The sequence below is a fragment of the Populus euphratica genome, unplaced genomic scaffold (genome assembly GCF_000495115.2).
Source record: "Populus euphratica unplaced genomic scaffold, PopEup_1.0 scaffold13.1, whole genome shotgun sequence".
Taxonomy (NCBI): domain Eukaryota; kingdom Viridiplantae; phylum Streptophyta; class Magnoliopsida; order Malpighiales; family Salicaceae; genus Populus; species Populus euphratica.
Window position 1 is genome coordinate 1,303,740 of NW_011499872.1, and position 27,092 is coordinate 1,330,831.

The 27,092-nt window shown below is 32.7% G+C and overlaps 3 protein-coding genes and 1 long non-coding RNA gene across 5 annotated transcripts; 2 read left to right on the plus strand and 2 right to left on the minus strand.

Annotated features, from left to right (window-relative positions):
* The first annotated feature begins 19 nt into the window (after positions 1-19).
* On the plus strand, positions 20-3,697 carry LOC105127588 (uncharacterized). 2 transcript variants are annotated; one of them, XR_842664.1, is made up of 3 exons: positions 20-229; positions 1,980-2,046; positions 2,182-2,332. It is a non-coding gene; the product is annotated as an uncharacterized LOC105127588 (long non-coding RNA). The 2 variants fall into 2 exon arrangements; XR_842665.1 differs by lacking the exon at positions 20-229 and adding an exon at positions 3,613-3,697 and having other exon boundaries at positions 1,858-2,046; positions 2,182-2,281.
* On the minus strand, positions 1,224-5,723 carry LOC105127590 (putative alpha-xylosidase 2). The gene is made up of 8 exons (XM_011028943.1): positions 4,538-5,723; positions 4,305-4,437; positions 3,626-3,841; positions 3,172-3,327; positions 2,689-2,941; positions 2,196-2,596; positions 1,734-1,850; positions 1,224-1,646 (listed from the first exon to the last, which is right to left on the minus strand). The coding sequence occupies exons 1-8, from the start codon at positions 5,548-5,550 to the stop codon at positions 1,311-1,313; spliced, it is 2,625 nt and encodes an 874-aa protein (XP_011027245.1). The 5' UTR covers positions 5,551-5,723; the 3' UTR covers positions 1,224-1,310.
* A 2,682-nt stretch (positions 5,724-8,405) lies between these two features.
* LOC105127591 (pentatricopeptide repeat-containing protein At1g80270, mitochondrial-like) lies at positions 8,406-12,258 on the minus strand. Its single transcript, XM_011028944.1, has 3 exons — positions 12,079-12,258; positions 10,685-11,273; positions 8,406-9,896 (listed from the first exon to the last, which is right to left on the minus strand). Exons 1-3 carry the CDS (start codon positions 12,111-12,113, stop codon positions 8,649-8,651), a joined length of 1,872 nt encoding a protein of 623 aa, XP_011027246.1. The 5' UTR covers positions 12,114-12,258; the 3' UTR covers positions 8,406-8,648.
* Positions 12,259-16,746: 4,488 nt separating this feature from the next.
* LOC105127592 (probable ribose-5-phosphate isomerase 3, chloroplastic) lies at positions 16,747-22,558 on the plus strand. The gene is made up of 13 exons (XM_011028945.1): positions 16,747-16,838; positions 17,008-17,068; positions 17,640-18,222; positions 18,401-18,547; positions 19,035-19,171; positions 19,533-19,604; positions 19,700-19,780; positions 19,861-19,890; positions 20,425-20,511; positions 20,756-20,816; positions 21,147-21,222; positions 21,581-21,654; positions 21,884-22,558. Exons 2-13 carry the CDS (start codon positions 17,066-17,068, stop codon positions 22,009-22,011), a joined length of 1,479 nt encoding a protein of 492 aa, XP_011027247.1. The 5' UTR covers positions 16,747-16,838; positions 17,008-17,065; the 3' UTR covers positions 22,012-22,558.
* The last annotated feature ends 4,534 nt before the right edge of the window (positions 22,559-27,092 follow it).

Genomic DNA, 27,092 nt, shown 5'->3' on the forward strand with positions numbered 1-27,092 from the left:
GACAGAACGGAATATCCAATTGAAGTGTCCGAATCCATTGACGAAAAAAGGACTTGACAAGCTTCAGAACTCAGGTAACCAAAAAGCAAGACAAAAACCTCTTGATTATCACCATTTTCTTTGAGGCTCTCTCTACAGCTTCCAAGTTGACCAGGGATGCAAAGATCATCTGTCTTTGTTTGCTTAGAATGAATCCTTAACGTCAGTGTCTAAAACCTCTCATTTCAAGGTCTGTTAGTATCTCTCTCCTTTCATTTTTATCTTCCCATTGCATGTGCTAGAGTCTTGGTTTCAAGTCTTTTTAATACAAAGAACAAGGAGAAATCAATGTTCATCAAGGGGATGCATGCTGTGTTTATGTGAAAACATATCAAGGTTAATCTTTTTTATGGCAAGTAGTTAAAAACTGTGTGATTCTGTTAAGTTGGCGAAAATCTATGGGCTGGTTGCTTTAAACAGGGTTGACTTATGAATTACAAGCAGCTGTTTGATTGATTGTCTGAAAAAGGATCTTGTCTGTTGGGATCATGATTTTTTTACTCCCCTTTTGAGGAAAGCTGGCACTTTCTGAGTTGATATTGTTTAATTCGATTGAAGATTGTGTCTTTTATGTCTTTGAAGCATGTCAGGGGTTTTATAAACTATCAATCCAGTAAGGCTTTTCTTGTGAAAGGGGGTAACATTTGTTGACTTAGGACCATTAAAAGCTTTTAAAGCTTGTTCTGTATTTATTGCCTTAGTGCTCTGGGCTTGATAGGGATGTGCAGGTTGTATCATTAGAATTTGATTGTGTAATTTTGGTTGCTTATTTCCTCGAGTGTAAGTCAAGAGAATGCGTGTTTTTTTTTTTTTTTTTATCGTGAAAGTTCAAGACAAATAGATTTGAGAAACTGGAGATGTTGTCCATATGACATGGGTAGACCTCGTTCTCGTTTGAGATGTGCTTCTGTTAACTCATTTCTGTAGGTTTGTCACTAGTCTATAGAAACCAATGGAATCAAAATCATGTTTAGTTAGAGCTTTGGACCACGAAAGTGGACGTATTGGATAAGATGAGGTCAGGGAAATAAGCTGAACAGATGACCATGAAAGAAGGCACAAGACCAATTGCTCAAGCTTTAAGTCAGGAGTCCAGGAGTTTTAGAGCATGATGCATGCAGGGAAAATTGAGCAGGCCTTTATTAAGAGTTCACCAAACACAGTTGCAAAATGCAAAAGTAAAGTTTAGAGGAATTTGTGGCTATTTATTTGCTAGTAAAAAAATTCAATGCAACTTATATTGATCATGGATCTCTTTGACGACTTTGCGCTCAAAGAATGCCAAGATTTCTCAGATTTTCTACAAATGTTTCTCCCACATTGGAGCCAGCCTTAATAAACACAGGAGGATAGCCAACTGGAGCCTCTACCCAGGCTTCCGAACCTTGTTCTTTAAATAGTTTTCCTGACCAGATATGCTGCCAGGAACAAGTTTCACCCTCTGGAAAATAAGCCTTGACATTCTTCTTGCCCTTGTCAAGTACAGGCACCACTAAGATCTCGGTACCAATCAAGAACTGCTGGTAACTCAAGCTATGCACATTCCTATCATTTGGGTAGTGGAGAAATAGGTGGCGGCAAACTGGTAGGCCTTTTCTAGCAGCTTCCTGTTTTATAAAGACAGACAGACAGATTTGTTAGATGCTCTGCCTAAGTTATTTGACTTCCAGTTATTTACATGAATCATGCATCACCTTTACTAGTTGGATTCTATAGAAATACCAAGCTTTGTACATCTTAGCACAGCGTGCAAAATGCGATAGAGTCTTGTGGTTAGAGTAGAATTGGCTGTTGCAGGATGGCTTGTTTCCCTGCATGCAGAAGATATCTGAAATTAGTAGCTGATGGGATCATATCAGTCATGCTGCTTAGTTGAACAAATTATTAACTTCCTTTGTCAAGTGAATAATGTAAAATTTAACTCATTTCTCTGGAGACAGTGCTTTATATCAAGGGTTTGGAAACTGTGGTCAAGTCAAATATTTATTCTGAATATGGCTCCTCTAGGTAAGCAATTTAACATCAAGTTAGCTTAACACAGTATGTGTCGTCAAATGTTCGTTAAAAATTTTAATTGGAGGGAAATAAACAAGTAATATTGCATCAACTTGGTTTTATGATATTGAGTGTTATGGATTTCAGGTATCAAAACTTACTTCATGAGTCCGGAAAACAGTGGTGAAAGTATTTAGCTCCATCCATCGCATAAGCAACTCTTCACTTCGGTGGTACTTAATAAAAGGTAAGTTTACTGCACAATAGCCTCCGATATCGCTATGGTTGAAAGCATATCCAGAAATTCCACTGCTCAGTAGGCCAACGACAGAACTTTTTATTCCATCATTGGCCTGCCAACTTACCATTTGATCTCCTTCCCAAAATAGCATCCCCCATCTGGGGCTATCCCTGAAACCAGCCCTCACGAAGAAGACCAAAGCCTCTTCTGGGTCTTCTCTCTTCTTACCTGCACGACCTGACTTCCATTCTTCCACAAACTCTCGGTTTATTTGGGCCCATAGCTCTGGGTATCTATTATGAGCTGATATAGGATCTTCACCTGAAATAATTAATCCAAAGTGATAAGTATATCTCTAGTGCACATGAATCCTAGCCTCTGGAAGAAACATGTCAGAACTTTTCTTCTGTTACCTGAATAGAGAGTTGCATCTACAGGCAGTCCTTCACCGAAATCAGCCATCCACCCTTTCACACCATCATCAACCATTTCCTGTAAAACCTGCTTAAACCAAGCAGCAGTATCTGGGTGTGTCAGGTCCAACATGCCCACATCAAATGCTGTATTTGGAACCATGTATGGTTCTCCATACTTGTCTTTCACCAGGATATCCAGCTTTTTTGCCTCCTCAAAAAGGTTTCTCCTTTGGTTTGGTTTCTCATCAATCTGTTTAAAGCAAAGCAACCAAGTCTCAAACTCTCAGGTAATGATAATGATAGCAAAACATTTACTGTTAAAAAGAGATGTAGAGTATGCAACGACACCCTACTTTAAGAAATTACAGCTTGCTCTTTACATTGATATGGCTGTATGTTGTCACACACCAGATGATCATGTATTGAATTTTTTACAAATTACAATGATATTACCATAAGTACTTGGAAAAAGAAAAATACCGGAGCTAGACAAGGATTGCAGTATGTCATCACTTTAATATTCTTTGCACCAAGATCGTTAATTAGCTGCTGCCATCCATGATACCTCGTTGTATCTACCTCCCAATTCCACCACAGTTGTGATCCAATCATTGTCTCCCTCTGCCCTACCCAATCCTGCAAATGAAGTGCTTCAGGGTGAGAACTTCTACATGAAGATATTCATACATGCCATCTAAGTAATGACATATAAAGGGATGCAGAATTATTATTTTGGAACTGTCTGAATCAGTTTGATGGTTGAACTAGTTGATGTAATGTAAACCTTTTAAAGTTGTTCTTTAATTATAAAAATCGTAATGCTATTAATTATCAATGGCTAGAAAATTAGCATGGCTGTAAGTATTCGTGAATTTGAAAGATTCCATAGATTTTGATGCGCTTTGATATGCTTCTGTATAGGTACAGGGAATACCTGCAACCAAAAGGCCGAAACAGGAACCTTATGATCCTTCAATTCATCCCAAACGTGGCGTACAGCTTCTGTACCTCCTTGCATTCCAACAACAGCCCCAGATATAATCCACTTAGGAAGCTCAGGAGGTCTCCCTATAGTTTCTGTGAAGTTTTCAATAATCTCAGAAGGTGAGTTGCCATTCAATATTCTTCCTCGAACTGAATTGCTCTGGATCTGCAAGCTCCAATATACAGAAAATAGGAAACTGCAAGTTTAAACCCTGAATGAGTATGTTCAGTACTTGAAATTTTTTCCTCTCCATTTAAATTTTGATTGTTTTATTCAAGTGTAACTTAAGTTTGTAAAGGAAACTTTCTATTCAATGAAAATTTTCTGTTAACTGTGTATTCTGAAGTTTGCCAATAATTCATTGCATTAAATCTAAACATTCTACACAGAAAACATAGTTTTCACTTGGCAATCACATTGTTTATTGGCATAAAGAATTGTTTCTCACTGTCAATGGCTTTCTTGCTTCAGCCTTCACTCTGGTCATTACGATGCATTTGTAACACCCTCATGAATAATTTTATTCTAAGTTCCTGAGTGTTATGCAGTACAAAGTATTTGCAAGATAATGTTCTCACCACTCAGTATGGCCGATAATAATTAATATGCAACAATTATCAAGAATTACCTGTATTTGAACTCTGTCATGTCTTGTCATGTCGAATACTGAATAATCGTATCCCTCGAGGTAAAGAGACCTCATCTTAGATGTCATGTAGAATGGTGAAGGAGCATAAGTTGTACTCCAATCGCCCCCAGCCCTGCAATAGAAAGAAACAAAGGTAAGATTTTTTGAGCCTATATTTTTCATATTTGTGTTTAACTGGAATTTAGTGGCTGAAAAGCTAATAGCTAATCTACCTGTAGCTAACCAAGTTAGCAGCAAAAGTAATTGGCTGGTCTCCTCTTCCAATTCCCTGCTCTTGAACAAAAATGGGCACCCTTTTGCCTTTGAACTCCATGTGAGAGAACTGCTCCCCAAAACCGTAAAACCTTTCATTTCCTTCACTGGAATAGGTAATACAGACTCTATTGAATCCTGTCAACTCCGCAGACTTCATTTCCATTTCCTCATCTGACGAGGAAGAAACTGCAACAAACCCTCTAGACCTTGTAAAGAACCGATACCATCCAAGCTTTCGTCTTCTAATCTTTCCTAGCTTCCACCTTAATCGCCAGTGTCTTCCTAAAGGAATTGGAGAAATTCTTTGTTGGAATTCAAAATTTGGTGGTCCAACTCTCACTTGAAAACCAATTTGGTTATTGTTCTTTTGATCAAATAGAACCCAATACCTTGCACAAGTTGGTGGTCCACTTGTCTCAAACTGTATGTCTTTGTAAATGCCAGATTCTTGATGCCTCTTCTTCCTCCTGTTGAACAACCAACCTGTTATCAGCAAAGCAGGAAACTGGGTATCCTTCAAATCATTTTTCTGAGCAAAACTCATATTCCCAGATGAAAGATCATGATCATTATCCTGATCAAAATGGTGATCAGGTTCGCTGATCACTCTTATATCTTCAATTGTTTGATGATCACAAACCAAATAAACATTCCTATCTTTTATAGCAAAAGATCCTCTGCTCTCTTTCACCTCTGTCTCACACAATGCTGCAGTGACAAAAGCTTGCCCTGGGATGGTAGACCACAGGACTTTTGTAGGTTGAGACTGATGATAAATTGAGAGAGACCCTCCATTTTTTATGCTCCAAAGAAGCTGGAAATCCTTGCCAACTGAGAAGATTTTGTTTGGCGGGACAGTTTGAGAATTGAAAAGAAGACGTCCTTGAATGAAAGGAAGTGATCTTGGTGTTGAAGGGAAGGGGTTGTTTAGGTGTTTATGATGCTTTTTGGTGATTTTGAGGGTTCCCATGTTGTTGTTAGAGAATAAAGTGGTCTATACGTGTAGCTATGCCGTATAAAGACTCGGAGATATAGACACGCGTAAATTCAGCCGTGAAGGTTGTTCTTGTTAGAATTTTTCAATTTCTTCGTCCAGGGAGCTTAGAAGGAAGAAGAAAGGTCTTCTTTTTAAAAGAAAAAAAAATATTAATTTATTTATTGACGTATGAAATCTGGTAGTTGTGTTTTATTGCACTTGTGCCCTACTTCCTGGCGTATTTATTCTTATTTTTATTTAAGTTTGACAAAATAAATACAGTATAAAGCACTCTTATTAAACCTAGGATCGATGTAGTGGATACAATACCTAGCTTGGGTTAGGTTTAAAAACAAATTTATAAGTTGATTTAATATAATAAAAACACTTGAGTTGATGTAATCAAAACTTGCTAATTTTTAAAAAAATAAAATAAAATTATTTTAAATATATTTTTTGTATTAATTCAGGTTAATATAAATTAAATTAACCTGCTAATTAAATTTACATCATGAAACTCACACAGATTAACCAGGTTTAATAACTTCTTAGCTTCCATTGGTGGACCTTGAAATGGTCTTATTGGCCGGCATCTTTGAAATTCATACTTCAAGATTTGAACTCCCAAAACTAATTAATTTTCTTGACTTCTTTTCTTTACATTCCTCCTTAGTCAACTCAATTTTCACCTTAGTCAACTCAATTTTCATGAACTGAAATTGAGCTCTTCTTTTACGGGGTTTTGTACTTGAATTCAGTAACAAATGTAGATTTATTGTCTACACTATTATTTTCGGTTCAACACCCCAAAAAAAAAAACTGTGAAGAAAAAATCATCATAAATAAACCAATCATCATCCATTATTTTTATATTTATTGAAACTTATCTTATCCACATGAATGGGAAACACGTCATTCAAATTGATTTTTAAGTTAAATTAAAAAAAATTAATTTAATAAAATCTGATTGGATTTTTAATAGCCTGATCCAAAATTAATTTAATAAAATCTCTTAAAAAATATTATTTTAATAAAAATAATTAATTTTTATTGTTCCAACCATGTTCTTTTTCAAGACAATTCCGAGCCATGTTTATCTCTATCAAATGGGAAAAAAAAAAAGAAAAAAAACTTGAGGATAGAAAGTTGCAGGAATTTTTTTCTTTTTATCTTGGAGTATCGAGAATATTGACTATGCCTCAAATGGAACATCAAATTAGACCTAGCGTACACCCTTTTAAGTAGAAAAGGACGTGATGGCACCCAAGATATTGGCCTAGCGGTGGTAGGCGTCTTGCGCTTTCCGCTGCCATGGGTTCGAGCCTTGGAGTTGCATGCCTGTCAGCCCCGCGCTGCCTTACCTGCCTGCTGGGTTTGCAGAGTGTTCAGTAGGCCGTGGGAATTAGTCGTGGTGCACGTAAACTGGCCCGAACACCCCACGTTAATCAAAAAAAAAAAAGGACGTGATGTTATCTTTTTTGAAGACCAATCTCTTGTTTTCCTTTGCCCTCTAAACCTTTCCTGAAAACAACTTCTATCAAAACAAGATAAAGTGTCCTCTTTTTTTTTTTATTTTCAAAGAAAATTATTTTATTTCTCTTGCTTTTTCGAGAAGAAAAAAAAAGAGGTGATAGATGAGGAGAAACTATGGTGCCTACATTTTATGAAATTGTGATTGCAACCTAGAAATTTTGAGATTATCAATCAACCGGAAAAATTAAAAAAAAAATTATTGAAAAAATTAAATTAAGATAAAAAACTGATTAAACTAATTTTTTAAACTATAAAATCTAGCCAATTTGATTTAATTTTGATTGTATTAATAAAACTAGTAAACCATAACCAAAAAAAGATATAAATTATCCTAATTGTAACCTAATCTTCCTCATATAAAGTTGTTGCATGCTTTTCTCATTCTTTATTTTCTTTGCACCTCATCTTTATTTTCTTTGCATCTCATCTCCTTCTCATTCTTTCTTTTCCTATTATGAATCCTTTAACAAGATTTAAAGATTATGTTAAATTCATTAAAACTAGGATCCTAAATTTCTTTTTTTATTATTTTTTATTTTAAAAAAAAGATTTTCAACTTGAAATTAAAAAAAAAATTAATATCAGTTGAACTTGTTAAGCAATCAACGGGCATTAACAAGAACTAAGCCCAAGATGTTAGTAAAAGGCTACATGTCCAGTTGCAGACTGATGGGATATGTACTTTTCAGTTGATCGACGAACACACCCCACCATGAAAACTCAAGCATGAGGTTTTAGAGAAGGGAAGTGTGTCATGAGATAAAAGATAGACACAAAAAAGGTGCCTGTGTTTTAGTTTCCAACACGTCAATCGGTGCATGATTCGAAGGTTCCCACCGAGAATTATGACGACTTTACCGACGAGTGTGCTTTTGCCAGCATTTTGCAACCTGCAAGACTACCTTCTTTGTTAACCACCATTCAATGGAGATTTGAGAAAACTTGCCCCCAACTCACCTGCATGTGAAGAACCCTTGTTGGTCAATAAAATGTCAAGTTTTTATTCCATAAAATCTTCCCGCGGACGGTGTCGCAGAAAACTTGTCACTTGTAGGTTTTTTTTCAGCCTGATCTATAAAGGTTGAACATAACCTATCTGTCGCTTATTCATCCTCCTATTTGTTCTTTTCATGTCTAGAATTTCTCACATCCACTTTTGTGATTTAGTTTCTTAACAAAGCAGTTGCTGACACGCTGATATCCAAATTGAGTTAATGCGACGAGACATTAATGGCTTCGGCTTGTTCCAGTGCGCTAGAGATGCACGGTATATGATGGCAATAACCAAGGCATCAAGGTCAAACCGCAATGCAATCTCAACCACACGGCTGATCTATACTAGAAATAGAAAAAAAAATTCAAGAGGAAAGCGCGCAAGAACAATAAAGACAGGCATGAAATTAAACACTTCCATGGGTAACAACTGTTGGGACGGCAGGACTAGCAGTAGAAAGGCCTGCATGACCAATAAAAAATGTTTCACCTGCTAATAACTGACAACTATGAGCAGAAGACAAAAGAGTTGACAAGTAATCCATGCAAAGGGGCCATCAAATAATTCAGTCAAGCAAATCCGAAACTGATGTCCTCCTAAATGCATCAACCTGAGCAAGTTGGGCAGCCAAACTCTTGTTGGGAAATATACCATCTGCCTTCAGCCTCTCCCTCATGCCATAACATGGCGCCTTGGCAATTATATATGCCTGAATTAGAGTCTGGAACTGCCTAATTCGAGCCTGATAACCAGCTTGTCTCATCCGGTGAAACATTTTCTCTGCATTATGTATGTCACCCTTCGTTGCATATCGCTCCATGATAATTAAGAAAGAACTATACATTGGTTTTATCTGATTCTGTTGGACAGCCTTATTTAGTATAGAGTCAGCCTTTTCCACCTCGCCTGCTTCCACATAAAGCTTTACAAGTGCATCCCATGTCAAAGGGCCAATGCGACACCCACTATCACCCATTTGCTTGATCAGATCTTTACCCTTGGATAGCATCTTATGGTTTGCATAAACCTTCAAAAGTGTAGAATAATGCCTTGAAGAAAGCTTCTTCCATGTTTTTGACATCAACTCAAAAACTGCCTCAGCTTCATCAATTTTCTTCAGCCGTCCCCAGGCTTCAATGGCAGCCATGCATTCATCAAGTCGGGGACTTTTCTCACAGAACTTCCATACCCTACTCACTTCATCAGCTTTCCCAAGCGCACCATAAAGAGGAAGCATAAATCGGCAAGCCCATCGATGCTCTTCTAAATTGCCCCCTTCCATCTCTTTCAAAATAGCCTCAGCTTTTTCTTTGAGGCCACCAGATACATAGTGTCTGGCCATGATAGCTTGGGTTCTGATATCAGGTTCAATGCCTTCAGCCTTCATTGTCTCTACAATTTGATCCATCCCCGTCATGTCATTGGATTGACCTTTGGTGTCTATTAAGATTTTGTAAGTAAAAAGAGAGGGCTTGACATTTTCTTTCTCCATTAATAGCAGCACATCAGCAATTTTCTTCTTGTCAAGCCTCTTGTAGAGGAGCAGCAGTTGGTTACAAGCAAATGGGGTGATTGGGAATTCTAGGTCCCTCATTTTATTGAATACTTCCTCTGCTTTCTTCACATTATGGTCTACAACACAGTTAGCCAGCAAGGTTCGGTAGATCACCTCTCCTTTAAAGGATTTTGGGATTTTATTGATATAAACCTCCGCCTTGTGGAGACCACGCACCTTTGCAATTAAATCAAGGCGTGAAGCATAATCTCTTTCAACAAATTCTTGTGGCTTATTTGCCTCGAACCACTCTGAGAGCTGCAAAAGCAACCATAAAAATGCTCAAAAGGGCAAAAGCATTCATAAAACTCTGAATAACTAAAGGGCAGACATGTAATTCTCACAAATTTGCAATCAACAAGAAACTCATAAATCTTTCAAGCAAAACCCGAACAATCACCATTTAAACTGGTGTTTTGAGAAAAGGTTGTGATGAAAAATTCCTATTCATTTGTAAGTGCATGTAGTAAAAAGGAGGTGTTATTTATTATGATGGTTTGCCTTGGATTTGCAACTACCTGGTGAAAGTTCAAGTCTTTACAGGAACTACTTCATGCAAAAGTACTTCGAGGATAAGATCGCTCCAAATTCTCCTACCCAAGGCCAGCTTTGGTGGGACCAGTGGATTACAGCTGTTCTAAAGTGTTCAATTTAGTATGATGAGAGGAGAAGAAGGAATCCATGTCCTGTGAAAACAATTTATGGCCTCATTGCAGTTTAATTTGTGAAGCTAATTGCATTGGCTGCTGCCAACCCTTGGACACAACATCAATTACTAATTCCATTTCACTTGGCAAACATCCCTATTTTATTTCATGCACTTAACTTCCTCGTCCAACATGTGCAACAGGCATTAACTAAAGCATATTCTAATTTAATCTGCATTTTCATTCCTCACAGCATGCCAGTACAAATGCTCACACACACCACCTCGCATATGAATAATATGCCCCAGGTCAAATTGTATACAAGGGTAACAGCCTCAAAAAACTGACAGTTAAATACATAAGACAGCTACAAGAAAGGATTGCATCAAGTCAGATCACCTGTAGAGCCCTCCCAAACATTCGACGCTTGCGAAGATTGATCATGGCATTAGATATCTCTAACCTGTCCAGATCCTTTCCTTCTGCCACCCACTTGTCAAGAACACTTTGAACAGAAACATCTGGAGCAGAGACGATGGCGTTGAATAGTTCTGTGGTAGCCCTTTTCCTTGGTGAGCTTTTCACCACAAAGTCTGTTTCATTATCTGACAGTTCTAGTGCATTTTGAGAAGGTTCTCCAATATCATCATTGTCATCATCGGACAACTCAGGTTCAGAAATTAGCTGATCTTCATTTCCAGCCAATGCATTGACCGTGCTTTCATTGGCATTAGCTGGTGTTTCAAGTTCAGAGAACCCGTCCTCCAAGTCATCATCTGATCCACTGTTTTCAGCACCAGCTTGTGAAGCAAAACCACGCTTTTCCAAATAGAACTTTGAACCAACATTTGTGCTTTGGTGAAATTGAAGACTCTGAGATACAGGTTGAGGAGACTTTACAGTGACAGCCTTGCCTTCTACATAACTAGTTACTATTTCTGATTTAGCACAGCAACTGCGAGAAGTTCCAACACTCAATCCACGGAACCTGGAAACAGAACAACAAAAAATTCACTCAAAAATACCCAAATTAAAGGAAAAATAAAAATTGCCCTCGGCATAAAATCAATGGAAAGCCAGCGGACTAGACAAAAAAATCTAGAACAAGAAATGTATTTTTAAACTTCTCATGGAAACAGAACAAGCATAAAGAATGGGGCAGTTATAGAGATACTTGTGTTCTGACAGTGGGAGTGATCGTTGAGCCCCCAATCACACCCTACATTCCCTTATATCTCATGAACATTAAAGACCTGATGCAACAGATACAGATTCATTCTTCACATGATCTGTACCCATTCTTAACTCTTGTTGTAATTTTCACCACTTCTCTATTCCCATTCCGGAAATCACACACAAATGGGGTTAGTTTATGAAACTAACCATACAGTATAACCCTACTCCACAGCTTTAACTCATTGTAATCAAACAAACTCATGAAATTACAGAATTCCAAAACCACCCATAAAACAGAACTGTTAACTAGCACTGCAGTGACAACCAGCTAAATTAATTCAAAGGGGTCCCATTTATCTTCCTTGTAAGAATCTCAGTAACAACAAGACCATTAAAAACTAAAAATTTCAATCCTTCGTTTTCCCCTTCTCGCTGCTAAAAAAAGGCACGCAAAATAACTTTCCCTTCTGCTTTTATGGTGATCAAGAAGATCATATCTTTAGTAACCAAAATGAAAAGGAAAACAAATCCATTTCTAATCCATACTCAAATATTAATTGCAATACATAATTCTCCAAAAAAAAAAGAGTAACGAAGTTACAAAAAGAGAGAGTTACTTGAGAGGATTAGAAGCTCGACGAAGAGCCCACATGGCCTCGGCTGATGGGGATGGATCTTAAGGCTTTTGGTGAAAAAATTGAAAATCAAATAGTGGAAATGAATGTGAGAGTTAAGGTAACAGCCTCCTTCTGAAAACCCTGGAGAAACCTTTTTCGAAGGGTTTTTGGGTTTCTTTAGGGTTCAGGCTTCGACCAAAAGTTTATTTTATTTTCAGGATTGCCCCCAAAGACCTCTTTATTTGTTCTGCTACCCCTACACGTGTTCTTAAAGATTTACTATTATATACCACAAAATATTGGGGTATTATCAATTTCATTTAGAAACTATTCTGATTTCTCAGCTAAAGACTCCTATTAGAATACTTGGTAAAAGTATTAAATTTCTTATAAAATAACAATTTTTTTTAATAAAAATCAATGGTAAAGTTGAGATGGAAATATAGGTGAAAAGCCTTGAAATTGGATGCAAGTCCTTGATTGAGATTTTTTAAGAGCTTGATGATAAAATTAATATAAAAAATTAAAATTAAAAACACTTATATAGTTAAGTCACGAGGCATGGCTCTGTTAGGCCGTGGATCAATATTTTAAAAAAAAAATATTTAGTATCATCTAGAATTAATAAATTTATTTTATTTTAATTAAATGAAAAAAAAAAAGCAAAACATGTGATTTTTAAAAAAAATCACAATACCAAAAAAAAATCTATAAAAAAATAAAATTGAATAAAAAAAGAGGATGATTTCAGTTAATATGAAATAATATGATAGACATATAATTCAAGTAATAAGATATAAGTCAACCTAAATTAACATGTGAAACTCGTAATCTAAGTCATGTGATCAAAATAACTCAGTATAAAAAATTAAAAAAATCATAAAAAGTATTTAAAAAAAAATTATATATACTAGTGTCAAGCAATAAAAAAATATAAAAACATATTGACCCATATAAACTTTTCAAACTTATAACTTGAGTTATTAAATCGGAAACATCATATACTGAGAAATAACAAAGCATAATACCTAGCAAATTTATCGTTGAAAAATGAAATGAAAAAAAATAAATACAAAGTGATCCAAAATAAAAAATAATATAGTTAAAAGAATAAATAGTGAAAATCAAAATAAAAAATAATATAATTAAAAAAATAAATAGTGAAAATCAAAATAAAAAAATAAATTAGAGGGTGACTAATTTTTGTTTTTTATTTGAGGGTTACATTGGAAAGAAAAATGGCTTCAATAAAAAAAATCAAAATAACGAGGATAAAATTTAAAAATAAAACACACCATAAACCTGGACTGAAAGGTAAAATTGAAAACCAAAATAACTTTTTAAAAGAGCTAAGAAGAAACATAAAAAATAAACTTTTTAAAAGAGCTAAGAAGAAACATCAAAAATAAAAAAAATAAGGATTAAATTGAAAAAAAATTATGACAAATTAAAATTAAAGTACTAAATTGAAAGGAAATAAAAAAATTTACAAAAATCCAAGGATAAAAGTAAAAAATTAAAAGAAAAGAGATGAAAAAACAACAACACATTATGAACTTGGATTAAATGGTGAAATTAAAAATTAATAAAAATTTTATAAGATGGACAATAAAAAAATAAAACCAAATCTAAAAACATTGCCATGACAAAATGAAATTAAAAAATTAAATAAAAAATAAATAAAATTTTTACAGAAACATTAAGAACAAAATTAAAAAATTAAAAGAAAAGATACTAAGGTAAAAATAGCAAAAACAAAGAAAATTAATATGTAATATCAAAGAAAGGAGATAGAAAAGAAAAAAAATCATTGACAAAACAACATCCAATAACTATTAATACATGTCAAACTTGGAGGAAAAAAAATCACAACAAAAAGTTAGATTCTAACACTAGAATACGCCACATATATTGCTCGAAGTGCATAATGTCTCATATATTGACATGTTTAGCTTATACATCAATAATTTTAAATAAATAAAATTCCTTTTTATTTTAATTAAAAAATCATAATGCACTCATAAAAGAGTAAAAATAATCATTGATAAAAGACTTTTATTTTATTGACTTGATGAGTATTTAAGTAGTCTAAGAAACTGTTTATTTTTATGTTTTAAAAATACTTTTGAAAAAATTTGAAATTTTTTTATTTTTTTATTAATTTTAAATTAATATATTTTTAGTATTTTCAAATCATTTTGATGTGTTGATGTCAAAAATAATTTTTTAAAAATTAAAAAAACATCATTGGCAAAAAATAATTTTTAAAAAATTAAAAAAACATCGTTGGTATATATTTTAACATGAAAAACTATTTAAAAAGCAACAACAACCGCACTTTAAAAAAGACCCTAAATATGCATTAAAAATAGAAAAACCTAAACTACCCCTAGGCTCTAAACATATTTTTTTGGCTCTAAGGGTATCTTAGTATTTTGACTATTCATAAGAAACGAGAAAAAGACCTTATTACCATCGTCATTAAGGGTAAATGTTTTCAATTCGAGGGAGAAAATCTTAATTTTATTCTTCTAATCTATAATGCACATGAATCATATATTACGGCATACATTGTTCAAAAGTCCCTTCCCTTTTATTTTATTTGTTTGATGAGACGTCATCACACTTTGCACTTTATATTTTAAAAAATTATGATTTTCACCTTCAGCTTAGCTTAGCAATGTTAACTTTTATGTTTGAAATTTTTTTTAAATCCAAAAGATTTTCTATTTTAAAAGAAGATATAAAGCATTAAATAATATAATCATTTTTTTAAAAGGAGCTTTTCCCCCTTAAATCTATACTATTTATGCATTAATATGTTTTTATAATAAATCATAAAATGAAAATGAAGTTAAGAACATGACATGTTAACTCATGTATAGAAGCACACACATTTTACTTGGTTATTAAAATTTAAAATACCAGGTCATTTTCTCATATAGATTTATTAACTTTTTTTATTATTACAAGGAATCATGTGTTAAATATGTTAATACACATGGTAAATGGTAAGATGCTCTCACATTGAATTCAAAACTATAATTATAAAACCCAGAATAAATTCGACTCAATGCACTAATATTTATTATTTTTAAAAATTTTAAATAATATTATTTTAATAAAAAATTATTAATGTATCCCTAGTCAAGTTTCAAATTATTAGATTAACCCGAAATTCAAGCTAAATCTCATAACCATGTATAAAACACCCCAGCCCAACAAAATGAGATTTTTCTATATAAGAAGAAGACATCATAATCTAAGATGAAATACTAATTTGTTTTTATATATAAACTTGTTTTTTTATAAATAACAAAACCCTATAAAATGATGATGTTTTCTATATTTTAAAATAAAAAAACCATAACTTAGATTAACCTGTAAATTTATAAACAACTCGCTTAACTTATATTTCAAGTAAGATCATTATGTGTTGAGTTGCTTATATTTCAAGTAAGACTATTATGTGTTGAGTTGCTATATGAGTGTTTAAAAAATATATTCAGTTATAATTATTATGAGATAGATTTTTATAAATAAAAAAATATATTAATAAATAAAAATCAAGTTATTTTAGATTTTATAAAAATAAATGTAATGTTTGATATTGTTAAAAATATAGCTTTTAAAAATATTTTTTTATGAAAATATATCAAAATGATATATATTTTATTTTTTAAAATTTATTTTGACATTTCTATATTAAAAAAAAATCCAATAATAATAATAATTTAAAAAAAAATAAAAAGCATAATTGGACCACCTGTTTAATGCTAAAATACGATTATAAAAAGTCAAAGCTATATAATAACAAACAGTCGACTCTCTATGAGAAAATATGAATAAAAAAATTCATTGATTTTTTTTTAAAAAAATATAGCCAAAACAAGGTTATTTTAATTATTATATTTTTTAAAATACAAATTAGCTAGGTTGACTTTTTTGCGGCATGACCTTAATCTTATCTTAAGTCAAAATTTTAATTATTATAATAATTAATTTTATCTATATATTGATTTAGATAAATTCATATTGATTCTGATCCATAACCTTGATTTTGTTCTTGCTAACCTCCGAATTAAGTTTTTAAATTACAATAGTTATAATAATTTTTATTTTTATATTGATCTCGATCAACCCTCATGATTTGTGACCTAGATCTTGTCATGAGTTAACCACCAAATGAAAATTTAAAATTATGATAATAATTAATTTTATTTTATATTAATTTTTCTAACACTTGACTTGGGTCTTATTTTCGGTTAATTTCTAAGTTGGATTTTAAAAGTATAATAATAATTATTTTTGTTTTTATCTTGACTAAGTCAACGATGAACCTCACTCATGATTCGAGCTTTACTTTAGATTGATCATTGAATTAATTTTTAAAATTATAACAACTATTTTTAGTTTTATATCAATTAAAGTCAAACTAGGTTAATCTAACCTGTGATTTGGATTTTATCCTGGATTGACTCCCGAGTTTAATTTTATAATTATAATAATAAATATTTTTATTATTATATATTTTAGTTGGATAATTTAAAATTAATTTATTTATAAAAATATTTTAAAAATAAAAATAAAAATATTATATATTACCACATACACTTTCTCTACTTTTTATCTTAGCAATTTATAAATTATCTAAGATATAAATTTAGTTTTATCTATTCGAACAAACTCCTTTTTTTTTCCTCCTATTATCTCCAATTTTTTCTACATGACTGTAATCAAAAGCTACCTTTTAACCATGGGTATATCTGTTCGCGCACTCCGTCTCTTGCATGTTTGCTTTTTCTTTGACTTATTTCTTCTTTTATGCTAGTTATCTGCTACTCTATACATGTAATGACAAGAGAGCGTGGCAAATTGACAATCACACCAACCTTGTGATCAGAGAGTAAATCAAAATCCCCATTTCAGGATTCAGCCGATTGAATTGGAAGCATTTCTTTGGCTAAACTTGGTTAAAGCTCAAAATATGGTGGGTTTTTCGTTTTCCTTTTCTTTCTTCCAAAAGGAAAGATCTTTTATTAGATTTGCATGGAATTGACAAGAAATGGGCTTCAAATCAAATGTTAAGCTTCGAGTTTATTGTAGTTATTTCTGTTGATTTGACTGTGCTCAATCATGGTTGTGAGCTCTTGGAGCAGGGCTCAAGCAGAAACGTTCGTTATTGCAGATTGTGCTCAACTAAAGATTGCTGCTTTAATGTTACCATAGAGTTTAATTGAAATAAGATGTAGCTAGTAGAGAGTTTGTTGATATTTCTACGCATGATTCTGAAAAGTTGAAGAATTTGGACTGTCCAGATTAAAAATGCAGCCCAGTATCTGATCATCTGGAATGAATTGTATTCTGGGCTGGTTTTTGAATCTCTTTTAGATTTTCATATGCATTTGGATGACATTAAGCTACAAGTTCTCAATATTTAGAGTGCCAGTTTGAACATTCTTGATGTGTTTGCTCCATTCTTTGTTAAATTTTGTTTTGCCAAGTTCAGTTGGCTTTGCATTTCATGCTAATTTTACTTTTCCTTTCCTCTGTTTGATCAGGAGATGGAAAGTAATTCTATGGTAGATGTACCGTTAAAGAAAGACATGAAAGTGTCTTCTAGTGATAATGAGAAAGTAGATGAACATGGTGTCAGTGGAGTTTTATTAAATGGGGATGGGGAAGTAGAAACACCAAAGATTGGGATGGTTTTTGCCTCTCAAGAAGAAGTTCGTGATTATTATAATAGGTATGCTCAGCGTGTAGGGTTTGGAATAATGCGACGAAGTTCAAGGTGTGATGATGATGGGCGATTGACATATATTGTACTTTCATGCTCGCAATGTGGTAAGGACCGAGGAATTCCAAAGAGTAGGTTCCAATGGAAGCAGACTTCTAAAACGAATTGCAAAGCAAAGATTAATCTTGTACTGAATCCTCAAGGACAGTTCCATATATGTAATGTTGTTCTTGATCATAATCATGAACTGACTCCAGGAAAGTTACACCCGAACATCTGTAAAAAGAGTAAAAGCTTTCGAACGAGAAAGGGACGTGAGGGAAAAGAACACACTGGAGTGATGTTGCGCCCAGATTTTCGGTCAATTTTTGGTGAACCTCTGGGCAGTGAGACTGCATTACCAGGTGAAATTTCTTTCATTGCAAGTACTCATGTCTTAATGTATGATATATCTGTATAACAGTCAAAGTACTTGGTTCTTTGAATTTTAGATTTTTTTTTAGAGCACTTCTACAGAAGCATCCGTTTTCTTTTATGCATTTATATAGCAATCTGATGACAAAGTAACTTTTCTTCTTATAGATTCTGTAATACAACGACCCAGCTTTTCAAATCATTTGCTGAATGGTGACAAGCATCTTCTTTGTTCTTACACTGGCCTCCCCACAGGGGAAACCATATCCAATCGTCTCAAGAGGAGAAGCCCAGCCCTTGAAGTTTCCCAAAACTGTATGTTTGAAGACCCAATTCCATACTTTTGTTTCTCAAGTCTTGTTCCCTAGCAAAATTTTATGGAGATGGTTTGGAACTTGATTTACATGAGAACTGTTGTGGCGATAATTCATAAGTCTCAAAACTGACTTTCTTCCCAAATGCTCTCAAGTACCTCAGTGTTTCATAATTTTGATGTTAAAATGTATGAATTGTTTTGCTATATTGATAGAAGGGTTTTTGTTGCTTGTGAATATTCTCTTTGACATTCTCCACCAAATTCTTTGCTAACGCTGTCTTATTTGGACTTCCACTTGCAATGCCAGGTAGTTCCTAGTTCTACTATTTCACTACATTCAACTATTCTTCATAAAATATTATTTTTTTATTGGACTGGTTCATTCATACTTGGAATATCAAGTTTGTCTTCCAAGTTTTTTCCTTTGCCTTCAGTGAGTACTTACTGTATTTTCATTTATATAATCTATATGTTATAATTCTGCAGCCCAAGACTCCTTAAGGCAAGCCCTTGCCAAAAGGGCTGTGGCACTTGTTAAATCTGGAATGGTGATTGGACTAGGCACTGGAAGAACCTTAACCCTTGTCATTGAGGAGATTGGAAAACTAATTCAAGAAGGAAAGGTGTACATATCCTCTCTGAAACTTCTTATCTGGAGAAGAAAGTGATTGAATTGCCTTTTGAAGTAATACCGGTGCCATCATATCCATCTTGTATGCCTAAATTTATGTTACTAGAGACTCTGTCAGCCCATTTTATTCGCTGTGTTTGCAAGACCTGCGTGCTAGTTGAAATGGTGCTAGTGGGTATAGTTACTGCTGGAAAATTTTTCTTGCATCTCAGTAGTCTGATTATGATCTTATGGGGATGGCACCAATTATTGAATATACCCTTAATAACTAGTAGTTCATCTATATTGTGTTGGTTTCAAATTATTGATTCTGATGTATGAGTTTAACTTTGCCTTCTCTAATTTTCTTCCAGTTGAAAGAAATTGTTGCAGTGGGTACAAACTACCAGTCACGCATTACAGCTCGACAATATGGCATGACAGCTGTAAGTTTCAGATTCTTTTTAACAGCGTGCTTCTTCTAAATCAGATATTTAAGTGATTTATTTTTCTATCTTTCATCTATCATGCACAATTTCAGGTTGATCCGAATGATGTGAATGACATTGACATTGCATTTGATGTGGTGGATGAAGTCGATATCAACAAAAACCTATTGAAGGTTGGGATTTGAAATCATAATGCCTATTATGTGTGTTTTGATTCCATGATGGTGTATTTACCTTTGTCTTCTCTTGCCAGTGCAGGGGAGCTAATCATACTGTGCAGAAGGTGAGGTAATGTTAAGGCAATTGTTTGGTCAGTAGCAGATTATTACTATAACCTCTTGTTCATACTTATTTATTCGAAAATCAAATTTTTAGTTTTAAACTAAACTATGATAGTTCGATTTTATAAGAACTTAAAAGTTTTATCTTATCTTCTCAGTCAATATCAAATGTCCCATCTCATCTGCCTGTCCTAATCCCTAACCTGGTCTTTTCTGTATGCCTGTATCTAGTCAGCATATACAAATTAAAGGAATGATGATGATCTTTGATGGCTTTAAACAGATTTTTTTAGTTTGAAAATAATGTGTTTTATGCTAAATAGTTCTACTTGACATGCTCTAGAAATAGTACTCAAAATTTCAACGTCCAAGTTGATGAGGATTCTAGAATCTAGTCTACCTCCTCTTCAAACTGGAGAGGAATATTGGGTAGGGGAAGGAAGGACTGCCTCCCATTTTCTAACCCAGCCTTCTGACACATAAAATGTTCTCCAAAATACCATTGTGATTTGTTGTCTTTTTCTTCCTGAAATCAGGTGATTGATTCAATGGCAAAGGTGTGTATTCTATTGGTTGAACATACAAAGGTTGTTCACCGGCTTGGTAACAATATTCCAGTAGCGGTTAGTTTATACTTCCTTCATGGTTAATCAATTCTTTGTTTTTTATTTTTTTTATTTTTTCCGTTTGTGTTAATCAATTCTTTGTTTTTTATTTTTTCCGTTTACAATATTTATATGATTTCTTCATGGCTGATGCTTATAGCTTTACCTCCTTAATATTATTGAGGCATAAGTATTATATAACGATTGATCAAGGAAAATTATTGCGTTATCATGTTTAGAATACTGATAAGATGCACTTTAGGTGGAAGTTCTCCCTATTGCCGTGTCATCTGTTTTAAGGCGCCTCATTGCTCTTGGAGGAGGTTAGTTTTGACAACATTGTTCCAATTTTCTCAACTGATCCATCTTTGAAGTGTTTATTTTTATAATACATCTTGGGCAAGTCACTTGGGTCCTAATACAGCAAGGAGAACTGTAAATTTTTAACAATGTGATTTTCCATTATAACATAAATGGTTTATGGTATAGAGTCATTTCAGTGCCTTAATATAAGAGGAAATGGCCCCTTGTAAGAGTGTGGCTTGTTAACCATCTAAATTATCCCTTAGCAGTTTTTATTTTTTATTTTTTTGATAATTTCCATGGTAAGTTGTGCTCTATACTAATAACTGCATTTGCTGTAAATCTCTCAGTTCCTGAAATTCGTTCTGCTTCGAGAAAGGATGGCTCGGTAATCACAGATCTTGGGAATATGGTTGTAGATGTTAGGTATGTTGATATGTAGGTTTTCCCCCCCTCATTTGATGGATATGGGAGCAGAAGTGTCCTTTAAATGAACCATTTGTATGGTGCTAATCCTCCTTTTTGTTTGTGCTTAAGACCCAATCCAACCCACACCTGTGCCTTCCAAGTAGCCTCCTAGAGGCAATGGATATACTACTCTCTTTTGCGCAAACTTTAGTCTCAGCATTGTATTTATTTAACCCTACAAACCCATTCCAAAACAAGTATTTATTGGGCATCTAATGGTCTCGCTGTCTTGGCACTAGAGTGGTTCCAAAATGCTAACGTTAAAATTTCTTAATGATTATAGTGGTTTGACTCAAGTTTCCCTAATCTTTGGCAGCTTCCCAAGTGGAATACAGAATCCTGCTGAGCTTGAAAAGAACATTAACATGATACCTGGTGTAGTTGATAATGGTAAGAAAAACATGGAGCATCTAGTGTCTTGGTACATTTGTTAAAAATAAACATATATCTTATACATTATGCGGTTTCGATTCAGAAGCCAAAATAATTTCTTCTTCTTCAAAAAAAAAAGAAGGTTAAAAAGAAAAGATAAAGGAAAAGTTCTTCACCCTAAAACTCAATGCACCTCTACAACTTTCTCGTGATTCTTAAACTTACCATATATTGTGTTTTCCTGCAGGCATTTTTTCTGCGGTTGCGACAATAGTGCTAGTTGTTGTCAGAGACAGAGGTAATATCAAAGTAATGAATTTAGAAGAATTCCTGGAAGGTGTACCTGGTCACAGAGACGCAAGTTCTTCCCTTTAACAATTTCTTTTCTTTTTTCTTGGTTTTTGGGTGTAGTTAATCTGGTGGGTATGCAAGCATACTCATCTGGGTAAATAACCGCAGGATAAATCACAGATAGAGAGGGGGGGTCCTTGTGCTAAATTCTAGTGGCTATGGCATGCTGTCGTATTTTTTTGAACTGGTTAGCTTCGTAAGCCACTTAGGTTCATTTCTTCATGGCTGGGTTAATTACATGTCTACAGCTGGCAAATTACATGAAGTTAACGAGAAAAACTAGAGGCAGCATATGTCAGGCCAATGAGCTATGGAAAATGGCTCATATCTGAATTTTGTGTAAAGCAGAAATCAGAAAGTTCGCTTACTATTGTGCTCTCTCCACGTTATCATTCAGGATTGGATTTGTAAGATGTATAAAATTGGCTCGAGGATACTTTGATCCGAGAACCACAGAGTTGCATGAACAGGTTAGAAACTGATGGCAGCTATCCCTGGCACTCAATCTCTAAAACATCTTGTATTTCTATACCCTATTTCTTTCTCTTCAATGCCTTTGAGTCATGCTTAAGTGTTCTTAGGTTACCAGCCATAACATGAACTCGTGTTGGGAATACAATGTTTTTTAAACTGAAATGTCGGGAAAACATGAACTCGTTTTAATGGATTGATCGGAACGAATGGGCTTGATATTACCTGCAAACTTGTGTTTTAAAAGACTTTTTAATGCTTGAATTAGTATAATAGAAGAGGAGGATAAACAGAAAAGAATGCATGCAGAGAAAATATGGTAGAAAAAAGGTTTTTGTGTGGGTCATAGAGGTATTTGTAATAGTTCGTCAGATCACATGCTTACCTGAGGAAGATGAAGAGTGGCTCACCCAAGAAAAAAATTTCTAATTAGTGTTGCATGTCTGCAGCATTACAGTGATTGTATACTACTCTCAAGAAAATATAATGGTTTATTTGGTAAATATAAAAAAATAAAAAATACTTATCTTTTATTATCTTTTATTAGTAAAAATAAAATAAGAGTTACCATTTAATATTTTGGTTATTAAAAATTCTAATTGGTTATAGAGAACGGGTGCAGAGATTGTTGCTTAAAAAAAAGGTATTATTATTTTAAATATGTTTTATTTTATTTAATGTAAATTGTATTGTTTTGTTGTTTGATAAAAAACTATGGTTTTATTGTATTTTCTAATTGTTGGTTTGTCTAAGATTTAAGAAAAACCCTTTTAATAAGGAGATTTTTCTTTTAATGTGGTAAAAACTAATCATTCTAGCAGTAAAAAAAAAAGATTTTAATATTTGGAATATGTATTACGTGTAATGTCGTACCTTGGATATTAAAAGATAAATAAAATAAATTTTTTATTATTTTTAAAATTTTGATCAATATTCTCTTGTCTTTAATCAACTGATTATTAAAGTCAAAGTGCATGTTTAAATATTTTTTTTGGTATGAAAAATATAATATAATTTTTTAGATTTGAAACACTTGGCTATATATATATATATATTGAAAGTTTTGATAAAAATAAAGTATTTTAATATCAAATTTTATATTTTTAGTAACATAAAAATACTGATCGATATTAATCAAAATGACATAAAAATACTGTTCGATATTAATCAAAATGATATAAAAATACGTTGGAAAATTGTGAATTTCCCAAAAATATTTTGAAAAAAATTAGGCTTGACTCAACCCTTATACCATGGGCTGGACTTAGCCAAGCCGCATGGGCTGGGCTGGATTTAGCCAAGCCGCATAGGCTGGGTTGATGTATTAGTTCATAACCAAATAAGTTGGTTGTTATGCATGATTTAATAAAAATCATTACTACATTTGCTGCAAAACATGATTTATTCACGTTCTATATGCAAATGTAGGCAAGGCTAACAAACAGGAAATAAGGAGATGCAGTTACTTGGAGTAGTGGTGATGCTAGTGACTGTTGTCAGCGGTGGTTACAATGGCACTAAGAGCACTGGTAGTGGTGGCTGGGAGCGCGGTGGCGCACTACTAGCTTCTTCTTCTTCTTCTTCTTCGCAATAAAGAGGCAAGAGCCTTTTCTTCTTCTTTTTCTTCTTCTTCTTTTGCTCAAAAAGTTGATACTAGTGACAATGGAGAGGAGGCGCTGCTGGACTGAAGGTGGCAGACAGTGGTTCTTATTCTTCTCCCTTTTCTTTCTTTGTTTTTTTCTCTCTTGGTTTTTTTATTCTTTTCTCTGTTTTTTCAGTCTTCCACCCTTTCCTGCTCTATCTCTTTTTGTCCTTATCTCTCTTATATTTATAGGCAAAAACAAGAAAGAGATATGAACGGGGTAACCACTATGTAGCTACCCCACGATTGTCTAAAGAGACATGCCTCCTCTATTTTCTCCATCACATGGAAAGCTTTGGTAAGTGTTCTTGATTGACCTCTTTTTGAGAGAGAGATGGCAATGGAAAGCAGAGGAAGAAAAATCTTCTTCTTCCCCCGCTTCGTGTGTCTAGGGAAAGAAGAAAGGCTACAATGTCATTTAAAATAGTATCGTTTTGGGCTCTTTTCTTTTAATAGTGTAAGAAACGTCACTATTTTAGCCAAAACGCGTCGTTTTATTTAAATGAAAACGACACCAAACTTATGTCAAAGTCCAAATCAGCCTTTAATTTGTAATCAAGTCCTAAATTGCAATTTTGATTTAAAATTCAATACAACTACATCCTTACCAAGAATCAAACAACTGCCTTGAAGTTGATTGTCTTTTTTACTTTGGTCATTGATCTTGAATTTATATAATTTGACTCTCAATTGATCAATAAACTTTTAATTTCTTCAATTTGGTCCCTGATTCAATTTAATTACATCCCTTCTATTTGAGTGTTTTTCATTTTGATCATTGGTTTTGAATTTCTCTAATTAAGTCCTTAAATGATCATCAAATTTCAATATTTATGCAATTAAGCTCCTGGTTTGACCAAATTAACTTTTAAAATTATAATTTGACCCCATAGCTTTAATTCTTTTCAATTAAAGCCCAAATTGACTTCAAAATTAATTTTTCTTGCAATTACATCATCCATAAAATTAATTTAACCTTCAATAACATTTAATTGAGTTCATAAACATCTGATTTTGGATTTTTTTAAATTGAATTTTCTTTGTCAGTTGGGTTTTTATTAGTGCCCAAATTATTGTTAAATTTTTATTTTTATTTTTATTTTTTAAAATTTTCTCAACTAATTTTAGTCATTTTCAGGAGACTTTAGCTTTTTTTTTTCACTCTTTTTTACTGTTATTATTTTTTTGGTTTTTTTAAATATATATTTTTTATACATTTTTTTTATGAAGGCTCAAAAATGAATTACAACAATTGGCTTGAAGAGAGCAACCTTTGATTAACCAGTAGGATTTTTTTTTTGTTTGCAAAGCATGTCAGATAAGTATATGTTCACTGATTCAACTATCCGAACCGCTATAAAAGTTCTTTTCTTCAATTGTTACTTAGGTTTCAATGACAAATCTTGGATACTCTAAACCCATTGTTTTGTTGGACACTAGCCTTTCTCTTCATGCAATGCTGTAGGACGATCTCATAGTTGAAAAAAATATATAGGTGTTATTAATGTTTTTTTTTATTAAAAGAATAATAATTATAAATTAAAAAATTATATTTGTATTTAATAAAATAAATTAAAAATTATATAAATAAATAAATAATAACAAATTTATTTATTATAATCAAAGATTGAACCGGGAAGCCAAGGTAAAGATGTTTCTTTTTAAAAAAAAAATATAGAATATTTGTTTCAATTATGAGAATTTTAATTGATTTGAATTAATAAATTTAAATTTTATTTTATCAAATTAAATATTAACACAACATCACAACTTATTTGGGCTCTATTTCAAAACTTAATGTAAAAAAATTAGATTGGGAATAACAAAAGTTAGGTGGCAGATAATTCTTTTTTTTTAAAAAAATATTATGGGTTATTTTTGCAGCCCAAAGTGGATTATGTCTTTTTGTTTTTATAATGTATTTTCATCATGTTTTTTAATATTTCTTCTATTCTGTATTGTTTTATATATTCATAATTTCAAATATTATTTTATAGTTTTTTTTATAAAATATAATAATAATATCTAAACATTTTTTTAATTTTTTTAAAAAGTTATATTAACCCATGGCATAACATGGTATTCTATTCATGATAATTATTAAAAAAATTTAGACTAAAAGATTTTTTAAAATGCGGTCCAACTTATGTTTTTAAATTAATAATTTTTAATATATTTAGATTATTTTGATATATTAATATTAAAAATAATTTTAAAAAAATAAAAAATAATACTTCTATATATTTTTAAATGAAAAATATTTTAAAAACTAACCAAATTCCAATCATACAATAAAAAAAAATAAGCAAGAGACTTTCACTGTCGAGCCAACCTAAAACAAAGAGGCCAGAAAGACAAAATACTTAAAAGACAAGGTAATTACGAGGGAGGACCTTCACTGTTCATATGAACAGTGAAGGTCACTCCAATTCTAATATTATTTTTGTGAAGGTTAATAATCATTTTAATAGAGCCAAATCTTACAGGATGTCCCAATTGGTCATAATTATAATTTGACCCCTACAGATTTGCAAATGTTTTACTTCTACCTCTGTATAGGTTAAAACTTTCCAATGTCCCCCTTATCTATTGCAAAAAGTTTCTATATTACCCTTAATCTTTAAATGGTTAAATGAATTTAATGGCGAGCCTACTTTACATTTTTTTTAGGTTTTCTTTATAATAAAAGAGTCCTGAATCAACTCACAAACCATTTCTAGATAAATGAAACTAATCATTATATCAGCTTATTAAGTTATTATTTATTTTTTTAATTTTTTATCAGATTATCACATGATGATTCATGAAAAATATATGAGAAAATTTTTTATTTTTTAGTTGTTATTTTTTTTCATATTTAACTTAATGAGTAATGATAAATATTAAGAAAAAACAACAAGAATGTGGGTCTCATTTTAAAACCATTATCCAATGGTTCATGTATGTTCTTGAAGTTTTTTCTTGTTATTTATAATGTTCAGGAAATATTTAT